At 48.1% G+C, this 22,892-nt stretch overlaps 1 protein-coding gene across 1 annotated transcript in view; it reads left to right on the top strand.

Annotated features, from left to right (window-relative positions):
- Positions 1 to 22,892, top strand: part of LDHD (lactate dehydrogenase D) — a 320,897-nt gene that overhangs the window by 279,579 nt on the left and 18,426 nt on the right. Inside the window, exon 10 of the mRNA XM_069604235.1 lies at positions 9,453 to 9,564. Coding sequence (XP_069460336.1) covers positions 9,453 to 9,564 — 112 coding nt within the window. The remainder of the gene's footprint in view (positions 1 to 9,452; positions 9,565 to 22,892) is intronic.

Below are 22,892 nucleotides of genomic sequence, written 5' to 3'. Positions count from 1 at the left end.
ACATGTGTGGGACATGTGTGGGGGCCTGCTGGCAGGTGCCCCGCACTGCTGGGGGTGAGGGTACAAGGGGACATGAATGGGGCATGGTGGGGGCCTGCTGGCAGGTGCCCCTGACTGCTGGGGGGTGGGGGTGTAAGGGGACATGAGTGAGACATGAGTGGGGGCCTGCTGGCAGGTGCCCTGCACTGCTGGGGGGTGGGGGTGCAAGGGGGCATGAGTGGGGACCTGCTGGCAGGTGCCCCGCACTGCTGGGGGTAGGGGTGCAAGGGGACATGTGTGGGGGCCTGCTGGCAGGTGCCCCGCACTGCTGGTGGGTGGGGGTGCAAGGGGACATGAGTGGGGGCCTGCTGGCAGGTGCCCTGCACTGCTAGGGGGTGGCGGTGCAAGGGGACATGAGTGGGGGCCTGCTGGCAGGTGCCCCACACTGCTGGGGGTGGGGGTACAAGGGGACATGAATGGGACATGTTTGGGGGCCTGCTGGCAGGTGCCCCTGACTGCTGGGGGGTGGGGGTGTTGGGGGACATGTGTGGGACATGAGTGGGGGCCTGCCGGCAAGTGCCCCGCACTGCTGGGGGTGTGGGGGTGCAAGGGGACATGAGTGGCCGCCTGCTGGCAGGTGCCCTGCACTGCTGGGGGTGCAAGGGGACATGAGTGGAGGCCTGCTAGCAGGTTCCCCTGACTGCTGAGGGGTGGGGGTGCTGGGGGACATGTGTGGGGGCCTGCTGGCAGGTGCCCCACACTACTGGGGGGTGGGGATGCAAGGGGACATGAGTGGGACATGTGTGGGGGCCTGCTGGCAGGTGCCCCTGACTGCTGGGGGGTGGGGGTGCTGGGGGACATGTGTGGGACATGAGTGGGGGCCTGCTGGCAGGTGCCCCATACTGCTGGGGGGTGGGGGTGCAAGGGGACATGAGTGGGGGCCTGCTGGCAGGTGCCCTGCACTGCTCGGGGGTGGGGGTTCAAGGGGACATGAGTGGGGGCCTGCTGGCAGGTGCCCCTGACTGCTGGGGGGGGGGGTGGGGGCGCTGGGGGACATGTGTGGGGGCCTGCTGGCAGGTGCCCCTGACTGCTGGGGGGGGGGTGGGGGTGCTGGGGGACATGTGTGGGGGCCTGCTGGCAGGTGCCCTGCACTGCTGGGGGTGGGGGTGCTGGGGGACATGTGTGGGGGCCTGCTGGCAGGTGCCCTGTACTGCTGGGGGGTGGGGGTGCAAGGGGACATGAGTGGGACATGTGTGGGGGCCTGCTGGCAGGTGCCCCTGACTGCTGGGGGGTGGGGGTGCTGGGGGACATGTGTGGGACATGAGTGGGGGCCTGCTGGCAGGTGCCCCACACTGCTGGGGGGTGGGGGTGCAAGGGGACATGAGTGGGGGCCTGCTGGCAGGTGCCCTGCAGTGCTCGGGGCTGGGGGTTCAAGGGGACATGAGTGGGGGCCTGCTGGCAGGTGCCCCTGACTGCTGGGGGGTGGGGGTGCAAGGGGACATGAGTGGGGGCCTGCTGGCAGGTGCCCCGCACTGCTGGGGGTGGGGGTGCAAGGGGACATGTGTGGGGGCCTGCTGGCAGGTGCCCTGCACTGCACGGTGGTGGGGGTTCAAGGGGACATGAGTGGGGGCCTGCTGGCAGGTGCCCCGCACTGCTGGGGGGGTGTGGGTACAAGGGGACATGAGTGGGACATGTGTGGGGGCCTGCTGGCAGGTGCCCCGCACTGCTGGGAGGTGGGGGTACAAGGGGACATGAGTGGGGGCCTGCCGGCAAGTGCCCCGCACTGCTGGGGGTGTGGGGGTGCAAGGGGACATGAGTGGCCGCCTGCTGGCAGGTGCCCTGCACTGCTGGGGGGTGGGGGTGCAAGGGGACATGAGTGGAGGCCTGCTGGCAGGTGCCCCTGACTGCTGGAGGGTGGGGGTGCTGGGGGGCATGTGTGGGGGCCTGCTGGCAGGTGCCCCGCACTGTTGGGGGGTGGGGGTGCAAGGGGACATGAGTGGGGGCCTGCTGGCAGGCGCCCTGCACTGCTGGGGGTAGGGGTGCTGGGGACATGTCGGGGCCTGCTGGCAGGTGCCCTGCACTACTGGGGGTAGGGGTGCAAGGGATATGAGTGGGACATGTGTGGGGGCCTGCTGGCAGGTGCCCCTGACTGCTGGGGTAGGGGTGCTGGGGACATGTGTCGGGGCCTGCTGGCAGGTGCCCCGCACTACTGGGGGGTGGGGGTGCAAGGGGACATGAGTGGGACATGTGTGGGGGCCTGCTGGCAGGTGCCCCTGACTGCTGGGGGGTCGGGGTGCTGGGGGACATGTGTGGGACATGAGTGGGGGCCTGCTGGCAGGTGCTCCATACTGCTGGGGGGTGGGGGTGCAAGGGGACATGAGTGGTGGCATGCTGGCAGGTGCCCTGCACTGCTCGGGGGTGGGGGTTCAAGGGGACATGAATGGGGGCCTGCTGGCAGGTGCCCCTGACTGCTGGGGGGTGGGGGTGCAAGGGGACATGAGTGGGGGCCTGCTGGCAGGTGCCCTGCACTGCTGGGGGGTGGGGGTGCAAGGGGACATGAGTGGGGGCCTGCTGGCAGGTGCCCCGCACTGCTGGGGGGGTGCGGGTGCAAGGGGACATGAGTGGGACATGTGTGGGGGCCTGCTGGCAGGTGCCCCGCACTGCTGGGGGAGTGGGGGTGCAAGGGGACATGAGTGGGGGCCTGCTGGCAGGTGCCCCTGACTGCTGGGGGGTGGGGGTGCTGGGGGACATGTGTGGGGGCCTGCTGGCAGGTGCCCTGCACTGCTGGGGGGTGGGGGTGCTGGGGGACATGTGTGGGGGCCTGCTGGCAGGTGCCCTGTACTGCTGGGGGGTGGGGTGCAAGGGGACATGAGTGGGACATGTGTGGGGGCCTGCTGGCAGGTGCCCCTGACTGCTGGGGGGTGGGGGTGCTGTGGGACATGAGTGGGGGCCTGCTGGCAGGTGCCCCACACTGCTGGGGGGCGGGGGTGCAAGGGGACATGAGTGGGGGCCTGCTGGCAGGTGCCCTGCACTGCTCGGGGGTGGGGGTTCAAGGGGACATGAGTGGGGGCCTGCTGGCAGGTGCCCCTGACTGCTGGGGGGTGGGGGTGCAAGGGGACATGAGTGGGGGCCTGCTGGCAGGTGCCCCACACTGCTGGGGGGTGGGGGTGCAAGGGGACATGAGTGGGGGCCTGCTGGCAGGTGCCCTGCACTGCTCAGGGGTGGGGGTTCAAGGGGACATGAGTGGGGGCCTGCTGGCAGGTGCCCTGCACTGCTGGGGGGTGGGGGTGCAAGGGGACATGAGTGGGACATGAGAGGGACATGAGCGGGGGCCTGCTGGCAGGTGCCCTGCACTTCTGGGGGTGGGGGTGCAAGGGGACATGAGTGGGGGCCTGCTGGCAGGTTCCCTGCACTGCTGGGGGGTGGGGGTGCAAGGGGACATGAGTGGGACATGTGTGGGGACCTGCTGGCAGGGTGCCCCGCACTGCTGGGGGGTGGGGATGCAAGGGGACATGAGTGGGACATGTGTGGGGGCCTGCTGGCAGGTGCCCTGCACTGCTGGGGGGTGGGGGTGCAAGGGGACATGAGTGGGGGCCTGCTGGCAGGTGCCCTGCACTGCTGGGTGTGGGGGTGCAAGGGGACATGAGTGGGGGCCTGCTGGCAGGTGCCCCGCACTGCTGGGGGGGTGCAAGGGGACATGAGTGGGACATGTGTGGGGGCCTGCTGGCAGGTGCCCCGCACTGCTGGGGGGTGGGGGTGCAAGGGGACATGAGTGGAACATGAGAGGGACATGAGTGGGGGTCTGCTGGCAGGTGCCCTGCTCTGTTGGGGGGTGGGGGTGCAAGGGGACATGAGTGGGGGCCTGCTGGCAGGTGCCCCGCACTGCTGGGGGGTTGGCGTGCAAGGGGACATGAGTGGGACATGTGTGGGGGCCTGCTGGCAGGTGCCCCGCACTGCTGGGGGTTGGGGGTGCAAGGGGACATGAGTGGGACATGTGTGGGGGCCTGCTGGCAGGTGCCCCGCACTGCTGGCGGGTGGGGGTGCAAGGGGACATGAGTGGGGGCCTGCTGGCAGGTGCCCCTGACTGCTGAGGGGTGGGGGTGCTGGGGGACATGTGTGGGGGCCTGCTGGCAGGTGCCCTGCACTGCTGGGGGTGGGGGTGCAAGGGGACATGAGTGGGGGCCTGCTGGCAGGTGCCCCTGACTACTGGGGGGTGGGGGTGCTGGGGGACATGTGTGGGGGCCTGCTGGCAGGTGCCCCTGACTGCCTGCAGGTGGGGGTGCAGGGGGACATGTGTGGGACATTAGCGGGGGCCTGCTGGCAGGTGCCCTGCACTGCTGGGGGGTGGGGGTGCTGGGAGACATGGGTTGGTGAACATATTGCAACGTGACATGTGGCTTGGCTGGGGGGCATGCCCATAGTGGATGGGCTGCCAGCGGGTCATGACCAGGGGTGCAGGGTAGTCCCCTGTGGTGTGGGCTGCCTGCAGGGGCCGTGGAGGGGTGGAGGGGATACCTGGGAGGACCCACACTGCCAATTCATGTGTAGGACTCCCCGCGCACCCCTTAAATACACGTACCCAGGCCAATCGCGTGTGAAACTTCCCGCCCACCCCTGAAATACACGTACCCAGGCCAATCGCGTGTGAAACTTCCTGCGCACCCCTGAAATACACATAAGCAGCCCAATCGCGTGTGAAACTTCCCGCGCACCCCTGAAATACACATAACCAGTCCAATCGCGTGTGAAACTTCCCACGCACCCCTGAAATACACGTACCCATGCCAATCACGTGTGACACTTCCCGCGCACCCCTGAAATACACGTACCCAGGCCAATCGCGTGTGATACTTCCCGCACACCCCTGAAATACACATACCCAGGCCAATCGCGTGTGAAACTTCCTGCGCACCCCTGAAATACACGTAACCAGGCCAATCGCGTGTGAAACTTCCTGCGCACCCCTGAAATACACGTACCCAGGCCAATCGCGTGTGAAACTTACCGCGCACCCCCGTAATACACGTACCCCACTCGCACAGGCCCTTTCGCGTGTGGAACTTCCGCGAACCCCGTGATACACGTACCCCACTCGCACAGGCCCTTTCGCGTGTAAAACTTCCTGCGAACCCCGTAATACACGTACCCTGCTGAAATCACGTGTGAAACTTCCCGCGAACCCCAGTAATACACGTACCCCACTCGCACAGGCCCTTTCCCGTGTGAAACTTCACACGCACCCCAGTAATACACGTTCCCCGCTTGGCGTTTGCTGTTTGGCAGCCCTGTAAACGGGTCCAGGGTTAGCGCAGCCCTTTGCGCTGAATTGGGAATTTTGATGGCTTTTCCTTGTGCGAGGGCGTTCTTGGGGGCGTAACTGGCGCTGCTGCAGGGTTGCTGCGCCACTGCGCCACGGCTGGTTTTGGAGGCTAAAATCCATGAATACGCTGTGCGCGGAAATCGATTTTAGCGCACGCGGCTGGCGCAGACATTCGCACGCGCACACTGTGCGCCAGCCGCATGCGCCACTTTGGTGCGAAATTCTATGAATTACCCTGTTAATGTTTTTATATCTATACTCTGATCTGCTTTGTGTTATGTTTCACCCGAGCACTTATTTTTCCTAACATATATATTTTATGTGTAACCTTGTAGCAAGTGTATATATTTCAGTATACCAGTATGGTGTATTCATTAGTGGTGGGTATTGCGATTAAATGCACATTCCTCTCTCCTTAAGTTAAGCTTGACTCCTCTGCTACACTAACCATAAGAGAGTTTGGTCTTTCTTTTTGGGTAACACTCTTCTACCGTTAGTTTAGATGATTTTACAGCTCTTAGCGGAGGGCTGTGGAAAAATCTCTCCAACATGGACCAAGGCGAGAGGAGTGTTGAAAGAAGAGCGACACAACAGGATGTTAGAAAAGAGTTGGAAGTTGGAACCCAGATGACATTGGAGATAGCAGAGGGGTTTGTAATCCTAGAAAGTGGGGTCAAAATTAGACCCTTAGAGAAAAAGGCAAGAAGAGGAAACTCGCAACATAGACAGAGGGAACCAAGATGTCACAGAGGACCATGTTGAACTTGGAGGAAGTATGGGTTGAGGAACCAGACGGCAACCCGTGCCAGGGGAAAAAAAGGACAGAATAGGACCGGAGCAGGGCCCAGGGTGAACCCTGAGAGGTGCAATGGGATTAAGAGTAGAGTAGACCCATGCTTCTCCACCAAGACACAGTTGGGTGCTCTACATCCTCATTGAACCGCCAACCTGGGTCCTGGCATAGCAGGAAGTTGTGTACAACCTACAGAGTCTACATAGTGCAGCATGGAATCTGCCTACAAGGCAGCGAGCAAGAGAACCAAGAAAGCATCTGGTTATTTGAGAACCATGGCTCTGCGGCTGAAGAAAGTTTGCATCCCGAGCTAAGGGTAATGGGACTGGAAGACCCCCACAGGTCCGACCCTGGGAGCAGTGAGCATTAGGATTGGTCATTTTCTCTTTTGTTAGAACTTTGGAACACTTTACTGTTGACTGGGCTTTTTGGAGTTGTTTTTGGGAACTTGAAGAAACTGAATATTGTTTGGGCAGACCACTTTGGGGAAAGAGCGGAGGACATCATTGTATTGAGAAACTGTACCCTTGCCTCACCTCATGACCTGGCACTCTGAGACATGATTATCCTCACACTTTACTGATCAATGTACATCTTTATCGTGACATGTTGCACTTTGGTTTGTGTACTGAAAGTCTACTAACACTTCTTAAAGCAATACTTTTGTTTTTGAGAACATTGTGGTAAACTGACAGTCAATCACATACTACAACCGGTTACCCACAATACCCACCAACATACCACTCCAGCATCTTATAAATTTGCATGTGAGCATTACCCCATATCATTTCCTGCCTGCTGCTGATAAGGCACACCTTTCTGATATAATGATCTGGGAGCTCCCCACTCATCATCATCTCTGCTCTTGTTTCTTGGGATTTGAGCCACGATGACTGTGAACCGCCATGAGTTGGTTGTGGAGCGTAACAAAGGGACATGGATATTTGGAGAACATCCAATTCCTTTGGCCAAAATTACAGATGCTCCAACCTTGGCAGTAAGCAGTGACAAAGTTGATGTAATGGCTCTTTTGTGCAGTCCTGCATAGAAAGTATTCACAAGGACAGAATTTCAGAAGAATCGCTCTTGTTGCAATGAATGAAAAGAGAAAAGCATAGACACATTGGTACTTGGTTAAAAAGCAAATTTTTACTTGACTAAATGTGTGCTGTTGTGTTGTTGTAACACATGCCCACTGTGTCACAGACAATGGGGCTCATTACATGTATGCTGGTATTCTGGCAGTAAATTCGCCAGGATACTTGCAAACGGATTTACCGATACCGCCACTCGGTCCAGTGGAAAACGTGTGGCGGTAGCCGGTGTAAATCCCCATTCCATGGAGTCCCATTGGCATCCATGGGGGATTTCCTCCGGTGAAGAGGCGGAATGACCTCCAGCTTTTAGCTCCAAATCATTATTTGGCAGGTGTGGTAACGTGCCGGTATAAGTTAATACCGACATGTTATTACCGCACCGGACAACTCATAATGAGCCTCATTTATGTGATGATGGGTGACATGATGCTGAAGGTGCCAACAACTATGGACCTAAAGTTTAATATTACTAAAGTGCATGTTCATTGTAAGGCTTGTTTATAAAACGAAATGTGTTTCACTTCCCAGTGAACACTGTCGCTTCATTACGTATGGCAGCAATTTTTAACTCGTAACCTTGTGACATTACACAGCTTAGGTGGGTCGGGATTGCAAAGCAGCATGATGGGTGACCCAACTTTCAGTCGAAGGTGATGTGGTGGCATTCCTGGGGGGGTCGAGTGAGTTGAGAAATTCTGTTGGATAGTAAGAGTTTCGTCGGCATCCACCACTGTATCGATTGAATTGTGCTCAGTAACTGTGCCCAGAAGCATATCCTGAGTCTGATCCTAGTGCCTGGACCTTGAGTTTTGTTGCTTGTGTCGGGACCAGTTAGTCTACGACCACTTTGATATTTTGCCAATTGCAGGCAACTGTCTCATGTGTGAAGGTGCTGAAATCCGGGGAAACGGGTGGGGTGTCCAAATGTCATGTAGCCAGTAATGTCTGGAGGGTCCTAACAGGTAACTATGCAAAATGTGGTGCCGATAGGTGAAACGGTGTGGAATTGTATAAGGAACGCTTCGCCAAGCCACAAACACCTTCTGACGTGCTGAAATCTGGGGAACAGGGTGGGGTGTCAAAATGCCATGCAGCCTGTAATGTTCGGAGGCTCCTAACCGGTAACTATGCAAAATTTGGTGCAGATTGGTGAAACAGTGTGGAATTCTATAAGGACCAACGTTTTTCCACAAATCCCACTACAAGTGTGTGTGTGTGTGTGTGTGTGTGTGTGTGTGTGTGTGTGTGTGTGTGTGTGTGTGTGTGTGTGTGTGTGTGTGTGTGTGTGTGTGTGAATTGTCATTTCAAAAAACCATTTTTATTTTTAAAAAATTATATATATTTTAAATAAAAATGGGTTTTTGAAATGACAATTTTTATATATAATGTTGTCATTCATATATTTATATTGAGCATTATGATTTCTTCACACACCATACATAGTGAACGTTTCATCCTTTGGTAGTCTAGTTTTTTGATAGCACACTCTATAGTGAATAATACTGTGCTTTCTTTTTTGTCTGATATAAGGATTGAGGCAAAAAAAGGTAGTAGTAAACTCATTATAACTGGAGTTGATCCTATAATCAAAACTGCTCTATTTAGACCTAATAGGGTGGGCAATATTTTTTTTAGAAAGATCCCAGTTTCCCTTGACTTGCTCCTACGCCTGGATTTATGACTTAGATTTTGGCGCTTGGGAGTTGGTTTTGGTTCATAAACAGTGGGCTCTGTGCATAGTGTGGGCTTAGCCCATATAATGAGCTCATTACTTCATTTGGGTGTGGTACGTTAAGGTACCTTGATGTTATACAGAGATTGGCCTTTATACTTGGAATGCGATCAGTACTTGAAGTACTCAGCAATACAACTTCAGACATTCAGCGTCGTTATTCACACAGGTCTTATTACATCCATTGGGTTTGGTTCTTAGAGATTGCTCAGTACAAAAAACAAGCTCAGTACTTAGACTTTGGATTTACAGTGGTCTTGGTTTTTTTAGTGGATTTTCTATTTGTAGAGTGCTTTGTTCTTGGAGAGGGCTTAATACTTAGTGAGGTCTTGTAACCACCTTAATAATAATAATATAGTGAGTTTTATTATTGTTATGATAGTCCTTTTGTGGTTTCAGTCTTTGCCAGATTGAATCATTCTTATTGCTTACAAGTTGTTTTTTGGAGTGTTCTTCCTCTGAGCAGTTCCTCTTGAGGCTCATGTCAGTATTTGAATAACGGTTTCTTCTGTTGCTTTTTTCCCCCTACAGGACCCATCGCTGGTCATGTGGGAGATGGAAACTTCCACTGCATAATGGTGGTGAATCCGGATGACCCTGATGAAGTTGAAAGAGCAAAAGCATTCACAGACCGTCTGGCCAGGTAAGAACTGGAGGAGGGGCATGAGAACGAGCTGTAAGAGCTGAGGGCAGTGAGCTGTCTTAAGTAAGACCACACTGCGGTAGTGCTGCCAGCTTTGGAAGGTTCTTGGAACATCAGTGTTAAGAGATAAGTGTGTAACCCTTGGGTTCAATGTTTTACTTGAGGCTTATCAAAGGCTCTGTCCCGCCCTGCTGTCCTAACTTCCAGTCTCTGTACTTTACTAAATGACCCCTGGGACAATCTCAGACCTGGTGAGTACATAGTAGTATCAGTGTTCCTAACACCCATTGCAGGTCCAGTTACCACCAGTGCCAGCAGGCCAGTAGCGCTCTTGTGTTCTTGTCAATTGCCTGCCATATAGCCATGGTCCCTTAGCTGACATATAGAGACCTTTGGCAACAGGATGTGCTCTACCCTAATGGAATGATTAAATATATTGTCAAATGGACAGTAAGCCCAAATGGCACCTCAACAGTACACCATATTGATAGCATTAGAGGCTAATGATCAGTTCAACATGAAAGGTATCCCACACATCGTACAACACCGGCAAAACTGCCAATGGCCAGTCAAACTAGCCACAGCAGGTTCCTTCTTTGCTGGTCAAAACCACAAGACAACCTTCTACACTCCCTTACCTAGAAGATGCAGATGGGAAATTATATTTTGCATGGATATTGGCATAAAAGATCACTTTCTTCAAAAATGAACAGACAGCACAAGTGGCTTTTCCAGTGTCCATCAGGTGTTTTCCTATTGGCCGAGAATAAATGATGACACACCTTTAAGAGGTGTCCCTAATGAACCATAATTGGCTAGTTGCGCAAGTCATAAGTGATCCAGTTAAGCCAAGCTGTAATATTATTCTCGGGGTCAACACAGAACTCGGGCTCAGAACATATTTGATGGATCTTATGTACAAAAAAGATGCAATTAACTCTCTCCTTCTGTTAGGACTGGCCATGATGCGTGTACAGCATGGACGCATCTGCCTAAGCATCATAGCCACAAGCTTCACATGGTAGTTCTTTCCCAAGTCAGTCTTCGTGGTAGCAATTGCATCGTTTGCCCTAATAATCACAGGCTTATCCCTTAGTTGCAGATCCTAATTACTCTTCCATCACCATCTGGGACTGGGCTTGTGAACACACCATGTACGAAAATACAGTCAGGTTTGCTGAATGACTGCAACTTATGCATAAAGTCACCACAGAAACCCATTATATATACTTAGACATTTTGTTCATAGATTTTCTGGATTTTGTGAATTGTTTGGTCAATATGCCCATCCCTGACAGCATCCAGCTGCAACTTCTCTCAACAGTGTTCTCCTGTTGCAGAGCCCTAACCTTGCTAGAATATCATGATACCGGCTAGTTTCTTAATGCATAAATCTTACAAAGATGACCAAGAGCCCTAATCCGGTTATAAGATGATGCAGGCCAGTTTCTCCACGCATAAACCTTACAAAGATAAGCAACCTCACTGATGGCCATACAGAATGTAAGCTTATACTGCCCCGTAATGTCACGGGCTTTGTAGTTTTTAGCAAAGTGTAATATGTGGGCATTCAAGGCTGCATGAGCTTAAGCAACCCCCGGTTTATGGCTCTAATTGTGAAGTGGGAGTCCTTCACTATCACTATAAGTCACTCAATCATCCATGAAGGCAAGATAGAAGAAGACCTCCACAGTTATTACCCGAGTGAAGAGCAGAAGCAATTTCTCCCTCAAACTATCCCTCTCTCCAATACTACAGATTTGGGATGTGAGAATGGCTCGGAGTGCTAGATGTTGTAAATCGTAGAAACGGGGACTAGGGAACAGACTGGTAAGCGGAAGTAATGATCAAAGAATTGCCCTAGTAAAAGCTGGAACAGCAGAGAACAAGTTTAGTCATTTAGAAATATGGTGTACAATGAAGAAGGTTGGTTATGGAGTTGTATTGTTATTTCCTTACTGTACTAGTGTGTTTTATATTCTGAACAAACTCTATAATTAGTTGTTTAGTGTTCAGATCTATATTTTAGAGGAGGGAAAAAAAGAAGGAAAAAATGAGTGATTTAAATTGGTTATGTTTGAAGATCACCTGGGTGGGGGTTTTTCATGCTAATTGATTACAGCTGGAAGTGGAATAAACATAAGACTTGGGTCATAGTATTATTAGGATATTGGTGGGATACATAGGAAGTTCTGTTAGCTGTCTTATTGATGGGGTTTTGTTTCTTTATATTTTCATTACTAATTTACTATTCAAAGGGAGACATATAATGATTGTATAAAAGTTGGGCATAGGTTCTGAGGGTTGTGGTTTAGCAATATTTTCATTACTAATTTACTATTCAAAGGGAGATATATAATGATTGTATAAAAGTTGGGCATAGGTTCTGAGGGTTGTGGTTTAGCAATATTGGGTTTTTCTTCTACTTTTGTTAATCTGTCCGGTATCCGGACAGTTTTCAAGATGACTTGGTTGATGTTTTTTATGGTTGTGTGTCTGTTGGGTGAGGGGCTATTTTATCTAATCTACACCATTTTACCAATGGCTAAGGGAATGGCTTTGCTTTATGAGATTGGACCACTGTATGTTAGAAATGTATATTTATATTAACCATTGAATTGCTGATGACGGGGACATTAAGTTTTGTTACATGGAATGTTAAGGTGATGAATTGTCCTAAGAAGGGAAAAAATATAATGATAAAGTTGAAAAGAGAAAAAGCAGATGTAATCTTTATTGCAGGAAGCTCATTTGACAGAACAAACTGGAAACTTTATGGGGTGTCAGTATATGAAAGTCCTATTGAACTGTTACTCGAGCAGATCAAGGGGAGTGGGTTTATTAGTTCGAAAATCCTTGGGTATGAAAGTTGAGAATGTTGTTATGGATGATGAAGGATGATTTTAGTGGATGCTTTATATGAAGGGAAACTTTTGACATTGGGATCAGTGTAAAGCCCTTGTACAAATGGTATTGTTTTTTTTAGAACGCTAACAGATTGTCTAAAAACAATGAAGGGTGACAAAATTGTTTTGGGTGGCGACTTCAATTGTGTTTTGGATGCTTCTTTGGACAGGTTGTCAAAGTGTAGGTTTTCGGGTTCAGTGCTGTGGTGTTTTTAGTGACTTCTTTGAAACATTTGACTTGGTGGACAGCTGGAGGTTATTAAATCCTGCAGGCAAAGAGTTCTCGTTCTATTCTCCGGCCCATGACTCTTACTCAAGATTGGGTTATTTGTTGGTGACAGACGCAATGGTTGATGATATTGTGAGTGTTGATATGGGAGAAAGATGTCTATCAGATCATGCATTAGTGAAATTGTATCTTGAACGGAAAATAGGTAAAATTGGGTATGGATAAATGGAGAATAAAGATGTTTATTCTAAAGGATGAAAATGTTTGTGATGAAATAAATATTTTTATTGATAATTTCTTTATGGATAATATGGATTCCGCAGATAATCTAGTGGTATGGGATGCTTTCAAAGCTACCATTCGGGGAGTATTAATTATTTGGGCATCCAGAAAAAGAAAAGAGGGAGAAAAACAGATAAAAGATCTTGAATTGAAAATCATACAGCAAAAATATACACTGTCTGGTAAAAATAGGGATAGGTTAAAAATGGATGAGGCTAAGGGTGAACTGAAAAAGGTTTTGGGCAAACAAATTGAAAAAGACATGTATTGTATGAAGCAGAAGTTTTGGGAGGAAGGGGACAAGAGTGGTCGTTTACTGGCCAATAAGCTGAAGAGTTTAACTGAAAGGTTGTTTATTCATAAGATTTCAGATGACGCTGGAAACATAAAGGTTGAACGTAGGGATATTTCTAATTGCTTTCAAGCTTTTTATGCGTCTTTGTATTCGGAGAATTCGCAGACTGATGAATAAGTCATTATTTTGCAAAAATAGAATGCTCCAATTAGTGAAAATGAGGTAACTGAGGCTATTTGTCAACTTAATATGGGTAAGTCTCCTGGACTGGCCGGGTTACCAATTGAGTTTTATAAAACCTTCAGTGCGACCTCTTTCCAAAGTTTGTGTGTACTTTTTAATCAATTTCTTTCAGAAGGGAAGTTATGTCCTTCTATGCGGGAGGCGGTTATTACACTAATTCCAAAGGAAGGAAAAGATTCTGCTAAATGCAGTAACTATAGACCTAGCTCTCTTTTAAATGTAGATATGAAAATGTTTATGAAGATTATGGCTATTGGCTACAGAAGTATATAGGGGAGTTGATAGATTATTCACAGGTTGGTTTTATCGAGAATAGATATGGATATGATAATATCAGAACCTTATTGAATATAATTGGCTTATCGAATGCAGAAGTGGATGAAATTTGGATTGTTTTTTTATGCTGAAAAAGTGTTTGATTGTGTCAACTGGTCCTTTTTTAAATTACACGTTGATTAGAATGGGTTTTGGCCCACAATTTCTGAACATGATGGGTACCTTACAATATGATATCTCGGCTCGAATCTGGGTAAACAAGGTGATGTCCAAGTCCTTTAAATTGTTTAGGGGAACTAGACAAGGTTGTCCACTTTCCCCCTTCCTATTTAATTTGGCACTTGAGCCATTGTTATAGATTAGGCAAGAAAGGGATAATCGTGGAAGGAAATTGAAAGATTGTGAGATAAAGGTACTAGCGTACGCTGATGATTTCAAGGTGGGATTGTCGAATCCGGTTGAAGGGGATCACTTCTTCGAAGTATGTTACAGGAGGTGGGACGGTTATCAGGTTATAAAGTAAATTGGGGAGAAACAGTGGTCTTTCCGTTGAAAATGAACCCGTTAAATCGAAGATTATTGGATTGGGATTGTCAGTGGGTGGAAGTGTCGGTAAAGTATTTGGGTGTGTATCTGGTCTGGGATATAAGAAGCACAGTAGATTTTAATGTGGACAAATTAAGAGTCTTTATTGAAGGATATACGTGGATGGGATAGATTAACTTTAGGTCTGTGGCCAAAAATAAATGCAGTTAAAATTGTGCTACTTCCAAAAGCATTGTATGACATACAATCTCTTCCTCTAAAGTTTACTAAAAAAGGTATTGGAAACGTATTGATAGGATTTTTATGGATTTTTTATGGGGTGTGGGAAAACAGCCAAACATACCAAGATTTATTTTGACGCAAAGGATTAGAAATGGGGGTTTCGGTTACCCAATATTGGAAAACTACTACAAGGGGTTTCTTTTAAAGAAAGCATCCCATTATTTTAGAGAAGATGGGTGTCCTGATCCGTTTTGGCTTCGGATAGAAAAAGAGAAGTTGAAACCACTTCCTATAGATTGTTTATATTAATATGGAAAGCTACCCAAACCCAGGTTGAAAATGGAGCCATTAGAGGCTACAAAGGCTGCTTTAGTTTCGTTGATTTAGGAATGTGGTCAGACATTGTTTTTTTTTTTTACAATAGCACTTTCGTTTGGTCAAACCGGGGTTTGCAGATTGAGAATAAAATGTTGTACTGGAGGGGTTGAGTTAACAAAGGAATTCTGAAAATAGAGGATGTGTGGAGAGATGATCGGATGGTGGGATTTGAAGACTTAGTATGTTGATATGGATTGAGTAATAATGAGATTAACAGGTATTTGTCCCTAAAGAAATTATTGTCAGAAAGGTATCTAATGCTAAGTGAACCATTGGATGATAGTCCACAAGTGTGTGTGTTGTATGGTACTGCTACAAATGTAGTCTCTACGTTTACTAAATGAACGCCCATACAAGAATGTATGCGGGTCTCCTGAGAGACTCTACGTATGAAATGGGTGAATGAGTTGGGTCAAGATTTATCGGAAAAAGAATGGGATAGAGCTTGGAGTAGCGGTGAGATAAAAATGGATTTGAATTTGAGATATACTCATCAAAGAATGTTAGGACGCATTTATTGGACCCCAGTGAAAATGAAAGAGAGGGGTTTGATGGATTCAGATTTTATGTTGGGGATGCACTCGTTCAAGGGGAACTTATTTACATATGCTGTGGGAATGTGAACGAGTGCTTACCTTTTGAAAGGATGTTTTTGAACGGGTAGATTTAGTGTTGGGAAGTCCATTTCCTCAAACTTTTATATCTGCGGTTTTCCTTTTGAATGAAGGAAGGGGTTTGGAAATTTGTGGTGGTGCCGATTGGATTAATGGGGCATTGATGATGGCAGTAAAACATATATTATGAAAGAATGGAAGTCGCGGAAAAAGCTAAATGTTGAACGATGGTTGGTAGATTTGCACTTATCAAGATATGAAAGGTCTTGTGCTTATCGGTTTCATCGGGAGACTGAATACTGTGAAAGTTGGGATTCCTTTAATGATTTATTTCGGTAAAGTGTAGAGCAATTTGGATTGGAAATTATAGGGTTAGGGTGGGGGGGTTAATCTCATGGTGTTTTTGTTTGTGAATGTAGTTCGAGTTTAGAATCTGAATTAGGACAGGGGGTGGGGATTTTGGAAAAGGTTGATTACTACTGGGATTATGGATATTTATATATTTAAAATAATTGCTAGAAAGTTGTTACTGTTTTATAATTCTCACCAATGTATTATTCAATGTTATGTTTGCTTTAAAATTAAATAAAGATGATTAAAGAAAAAAGAAAAAAAAAGAAATATGGCACTGAGTGCTTGTCTGCAATGACTTAAGAACATATTCTCTCGAGCTAACGTTACATCCCATTTTCAGACACAGATGTGACTGTGTGCCTTGAATTGAGAGACAATGTAGCAGAGGGACATACAACTGACATTATATCATCAGAAAAATAAGAACCAATGTGCTTTTTAGTGATACCTGTCTTTGAGTGTAAACCGTGCCTTACAATTGCTGGGACCACAGCATTTAACCTGTCGTAACACAGAGGCAGGCTAAAGCTACCGACTGGAGCATTCTGAAGAACCAAAACCAGCAAACTCTTGAATAGTCAGGCTACTCCTTATCTGACATGTGGGGGAAGAAGCAAACACAGAACCCCATTTTCATCTTCTTAGGGGTTGAGCAGTAAGCCAGAAAAACTGAAAGAGCTATAGAAGGTTTCAAACCTCCTTTTCTCTGCATTTCAAGGAGACATGGGGCAGATTATTTCCTTATTGTCTTTCATATCTGTTTTACATGAATAGTCTGCCATGTGTACTTTGGTCACTCAGTTCTGGGGAAATATTTTTGCTAAAAGTGCACAAAACCTCTAGCGTGCCTCTTCTGTCGCACATAATCATTCTTGAGGAATCACCAATAAGTAGGGGAAAAGGGGAGAGGACATTGGAGTAGGTCTCGGTTGCTCACCGTTAGGACTACTGTACTCAAACTCCATATTCCACTTCCCCCATAGAGCTGTCCCGCCTCCTGCCGCAATAGTAAGTCCTATTAATCAATCCGAGTCCAAGACCAGTGGTAAAGAAAAGGACTGAGTTTGCGGATGCAAAGGGGTAGACCTGTGAGGGGATTAAACAACATGTTCTGCTATGACTCTTGTACGCTTATTGTTTGTTAGATTGGCTGAGCATGTTCAGACTCTGTGCCTGTTTGCATATTTACCCCATGATTGGGGTCTATGACTAAAATAGGCATTAATTAGAGTAACATTTTTTAAAACCCTCTTCATTTTTGTACCTCAAACCTTCCAAGAAATAAATAGCAAAACCCATGCAGAAAATAACACAAGCAGAAAGCCACATCAACCAGACCGCCCAAGGGGCCCAAATGACCTCACAAAAAATACTAAGGCACATCACTACAGCTGTCTACCAACTACAGAAGGAATCACCAGGATCAATCATTTAATCAATTAATTACTGTACTGAGCAAATGTTGCACCCAGACACCTGCAATTCACTGAAATTCATTTACTAGTACTCTCACTATACTCACCATCCCCAGGTGAGTGCCACAAGAACCCCCTTGATCAATTGCCTGACACCGGAACCCACCACACAATCTCCTCTAAAACCATTTGTATCACCACCACCGCCATTATCTCTAGTGCCTTTTAGAACCCTTGAAACACTATGTGTACAAATGTATACCGTCAATAAATACCTCTTAATCTTTAGTATCATTGGCAACTGAACAAGCAGGTAGGTACACCGACAAGCTCCCAATGCAGGAATTTGTAACCTTGGCAGTGTGTGTGCATGTGGCTGATCTGTGTAGCAGATAAACACTTCATTTACATCTCACCTAGAATTGTGGAATGTTCTACAATTACGCTTTTCAAACAACATTCTGCCACAAATCAACCCATTTTGCGACCAGATTTGCCCATCCAACCATGAATACATTTAGAGTCAGGGGCCCAAATAATCCACAAACAAATGGGGCACATCACTACAGTTGTCTGCCAACTGCAGAAACAATTACACGGATTGATCATTTTGGGTACTTTGGTTTTTGTGGTGAACTCCCTGCACTGCATTAGTGGCAGAGAACTCATTGGGTGGGGTTGGGATTAGATGTTGATCTTTGGTGCACCTGGCCTCCCCTAGGGCCTAAAGGTCCGGACCAAGTCTCCAACTCGCCTGGCCGCCGTCTTAGATTGCAACTCCCCTACTTGGCTTTCTGGTGCTGCCTTTGCAGGTCTCCTGATCCCTCAGGATGTAAATCAGACTGGAAATGATTTTGGTAACCTCTTTAAGTCTCCTGAATGTATGTACATTGCAGGGGTCCACAGTGAAATTGCATCATTGTGTCCCCGGCGAGGTAATGCTCTGCTCGGAGAGAATGACTTTGTAACTTTGAATAATGCGCTGCGAGATCCAAGGTCGAAAAATGAGTTTGTAACATTGTAAAAGGTTTGGGTCACCAAAGCTCGGTTGCTGAAAAATCCTGCTTTTGAAAACCACAAACTTGCAACATTGTTCTAAGCACGGGTCTTCTGAGCTCACAATATGTCTCACTCGGGCTTGAAGCTGCCTTTCTGACACGGTATGATGTCTTGGAACGGTATCAGATCTTAGGCTGGTATCAGCATATGAATTAAATGAACTCTGGTAAAAGTGTTTTCCCTCACTAGGTCTTTGGGTCTGCCTAGAAGACATTTCAGAGTCTGTCTCTTTTGGTGAAGGTACACAGAAGAGGGTTTTGTAACTGTCCCCTGCTGTTTGGCACAATGCAAGGGAGACTGCAGAAGCCTCCCCACACCCTATCAACCTGAAGATAATAGCCCCAGGATAATTATCCACTGGCTTGGGGAGGCACCCAGACACCAGAGAACCCCTTTGGAAAGCAGAACCAGGCAGAAGATGTTATCCCAGTGCAAAACAGCTATCTTTCGCCTTGGATGATCAAAACTGTAAACCATTGTTTGTCACAATCTCACACACCCTCCCTTCTTTTGCAGAGACCCCCTTAAATAATCTAACCACCAGTCTGGACGCAATCTCTGCCAGGAGAAACATTTCAAACTCTCTCAAGCAACAGTCAAAAAGAACTAGCACTTAATTCCAAACCCAACTAGATGTGCAGCTTCGACCCACAGCATCCATAGCCAAATTCTTCTGTACCTTATCAGGGACTTCAACTTGCTGAGGAAACTAACATTCCACCTCATTCTTATTACGTATATTTCAAGTGTTCAAAATGTCTTTACACCGTTTCTGCCTTAAAATATACGTTTGCCTTAGAAACGTTATTTTACGCAACAGTTATATTTTTCCTTAGATGCCCTGATTGGCTAATGCCACTGCATTAGCCTTCAGAACAACAGGAGGAACCCCTCAGAATGCCCAACCAAACATTACACAACTCCTCACATACAACAACCATAAGTTGCCAAATATTTCTTTAACTCTTACAAAGGTTTGCACGACGCTGCATTGTCTAAATTTCTAGCTCCATTCTATTCATAGTCCTTCTCTTTCTCCGCCTTTAATCACATGAAACGGGCATAAATGAAAGGACCACATTCTGACCTCTTGGAACATACCCAAACATAGAATGTACATGTTTTTCGCATCTGCCATTCACCTTGCAATACATGGTGATGGCAAACCCTTAGAAGTTAAAAAATGTAACCACTATGAGGCTTACCCTAGAGTCATTTGGATTTGGACCGGAATTCCGCAAGATGATTCTAGCCAACTATAAAGCGCCCAGAACCCTACTTGGAATCAATGGCAATCTCTCAGCCCCCATCACGCTGACCTGCGGAACAAGACAGGGATGTCCGCTGTCCCCACTCCTATTTGCCTTGATCATGGAGCCCTTCGCCCAACGGATTAGACTGAACCATTTAATTAAGGGGCTCCAAGTAGGCCCCACACACCATAAACTGGCCCTCTACGCGGACAACGTCCTTCTGACTATCACTGACCCCCGCAATTCATTGGCACACCCCTTGACCGAACTAAGCAACTATGGTAAGGTAACGGCCTTCACTATTAACTTCAATAAATCAGCAGCGCTGGGAATAAAGATTTCATTGAAAGAGCGAGAAGACGTCATCCCAATGTGCCCGATCCAGTGGAAAACAAAGGCCATCAACTACCTGGGGGTCCAGATTCTGGCCAAACCGACAGATGTCTACCCCATGAACTTCCCACCGCTCTTTCAAGAACTAGAGACCGACCAAAAACGCTGCCCGTCCCAGGAGATCTCCCTGATGGGCAGGATCACAGCATGCAAGATGAACCTGGTCCCAAGATTTTTGTATGCATGTTCCGCCCTCCCGGTGATGATCCCGACCCCTGCACTTCAGAATTTACAGAGGAAAATGCTGCAATTCATCTGGAGGGGGAAAAAAGGCAGAATACCAAGAGACTCGATGATGGGGAACGCAAACCTTAGCTGGCTGGGGGTCCCAGACCTCCAGAAGTACCAGATAGCAGCCCAACTAGCGTGCACCCAAGCATGGCAAATATAATCGTCCTAGATGGGTGGACATGGAACAATCGCGCCTAGCTCTTCCCCTAGCTTTCTTCCCCACATCCCACCGGCAACCAGACGACCATGGCAGGACCTATTATTGACCACCAAGCACACTGTTGCCATATGGGACAAAACACTGGAGCAGAAGAAGATCCCAAGGGGACTTAACCCTTCATCTCCGGTCTTTCTGAACCCTACTTTTACCCCGGGGACAGCTCTCAAAAACTTCAAAAACTGGTTTGCGGGCGCATAAGAGTCTATAAAGCAACTCTTCGAGGGAGGACAACCACTCTCTTACGAACAATGTAAAGAAAGGTTCCATCTTCAAGAGATGGACAGGTTCACTTACCTCCAACTATGGCACTGGTGCTCCCACCCACAGACACATTGAGCGGCAACCCGCCTTCCCACACCCATAGAACCTACTCTGAAAGACCTTCCACTATAAGGTAAGATCTCAACATTATATTAGCTTCTCCAAAGGGACTTTCTCACCTCCAAATCCTGCGCCATGGCACAATGGGAGGCAGGCCTGGGACACCCTATAGAGGACCAAGTCTGGGTGGACGTCTGGACCCGCACCCACTCAGCATCCACCTGTGTTACGAATAGAGAATGCGCCTACAAAATTCTACTATGCTGCTACTACTCCCCTTTAAGACTGCACCACATGAATCATTCGGTAGACCCAGCCTGTTGGAGACGATGTGGCCAAGCAGGACCCTTCTTCCACATGTGGTGGGCCTGTCCCAAGGTCCAGAACTTCTGGAAAGAATGCCTGGCAGTCATTGCAGATCTCACGCACATTACGCTCCCATTAGAGCCCGAGCCTATTCTCTTGGGTGTCCCGGTCCCGAGGATTTACCCTCGCACAAGCCCCAAAGCTAAACTGTTGTCCCACTGCCTGTTGGCGGGTAGAATAGTGGTGGCCCGCACATGGAAATTGGTGGAGGGCCCACTCCTGCCCTTGTGGTGGGTGAAACTGTGGGATGTGCTGATCGCAGAAAAGGTGACCGCGGCCAGAGCAGGTCTTCTCCACCACTTCCAGAACATTTGGAACCCGGTCCTCGAATTTGATCGAGACTTCCCAGCATTAACATACAGACCCCAGCTGGCCAGAACGGTCCTAGAGAGCTGGCCCGCCCCACAGGGACAGGAACAAGAAGAGACTTGACTGCGGGAGGAACTCGGGGAAGGGGGAGGAAGTAATACTCTTGCGTCATAATGCATACCAAATGTTGATCTCAAGTGAATGCAATGCTTTCCTGCCTTGTTCAAAAATAAACATATTTTTAAAAAATATATATAACCACTGATTTATGATCAGTATGTTACCCATACAGTATCTACCGTCTATTGATCCACCATAAATCTAAAGCTTCTCTTTCAGTCATGGCAGAGTGAACTTCCTTCTCAGCTAAAATGATTGAAGCCAGTGCAATTGGTACCAACGGTCTACCTTGGTATGAAGCAAATGCTGCCGAAAGACTGTGGGCCTTCAGATACACAAATATTCATGTACTTTACTTAAAATATGTGTAAAACTTAAGCGCTAAAGATGCGCTTATCTATTTAGTCAAACACTTGATGACAAACATTTGACCACCCAAACGGCACTCTTGTCTTGTTGATTTCCCCATCAACTCAGTTTGAGGAATACTGTGCCGTCATTAGTGTATCTCAAATATATCACCTTTAATAATAAGTAATTTCTCCTCTAGAATCATCAGCACACCAGAAACACTTCTGTGGCATTTTATTTAGGTACTACCACACACAGAAGGGTGTCCCAGCTAATTCCCAACATACTACTGTAAATGCTGTGTCTTAACCCTATCCGGTTTCAGAAGCACCCGCCTAAAGGGTATGAATTTCACTGCACCTGCTGCAATAATGTGCATTTTTCATTCCTAGAGCACCTGCCTGACCCTCTCAAACAATGCCGATATAGCAAGGGTGTTTCCTCTGGGTCCCCTTCAGAGAGGTTTATATCGTATTAAGCAGGCTTTAGTGATCATTCTTTCAAAATAAATGCTAGTTCAGATCCATCCAACTACATGCCAATACATCAACTGCCATTCATTGCCAAGTAATTGTGGCTGAGGTTATGGCCCAGCTGCAGCATAACCTGCTGAATCGTGTGCTTTTGGATGATGTTCATTCTGGTTTCTGCCACCTTAGGGGTACAGAGTACCTCTGTTATTGATATCGGAGCGAGGCTAATGTGTCTGAGGGACGGAGGCCATGCAGCTGCCCGGATACTTCTGGAGCTATCAGACCATAGACCACAATATTCTCTTGGTTCATGTGACTGAGGATAGAGGGATTGGGTGGAAGGCTCCGGATTGCCCCTACTCCTTTCTTATGGATAGGTACCACAAAGTGCCATTGGACCATTTCATTTCCCCCTCTTTTATTGTTGAATTTGGGGTGCCCCAGGGATCAGTGCTGCCCCTCCATCTTTTTT

The sequence above is a fragment of the Ambystoma mexicanum genome, chromosome 1p (genome assembly GCF_040938575.1).
Source record: "Ambystoma mexicanum isolate Mex_15411 chromosome 1p, UKY_AmexF1_1, whole genome shotgun sequence".
Taxonomy (NCBI): domain Eukaryota; kingdom Metazoa; phylum Chordata; class Amphibia; order Caudata; family Ambystomatidae; genus Ambystoma; species Ambystoma mexicanum.
Note: the sequence above shows the minus strand (reverse complement) of the source record. Positions and strands in the feature narration are given on the sequence as shown.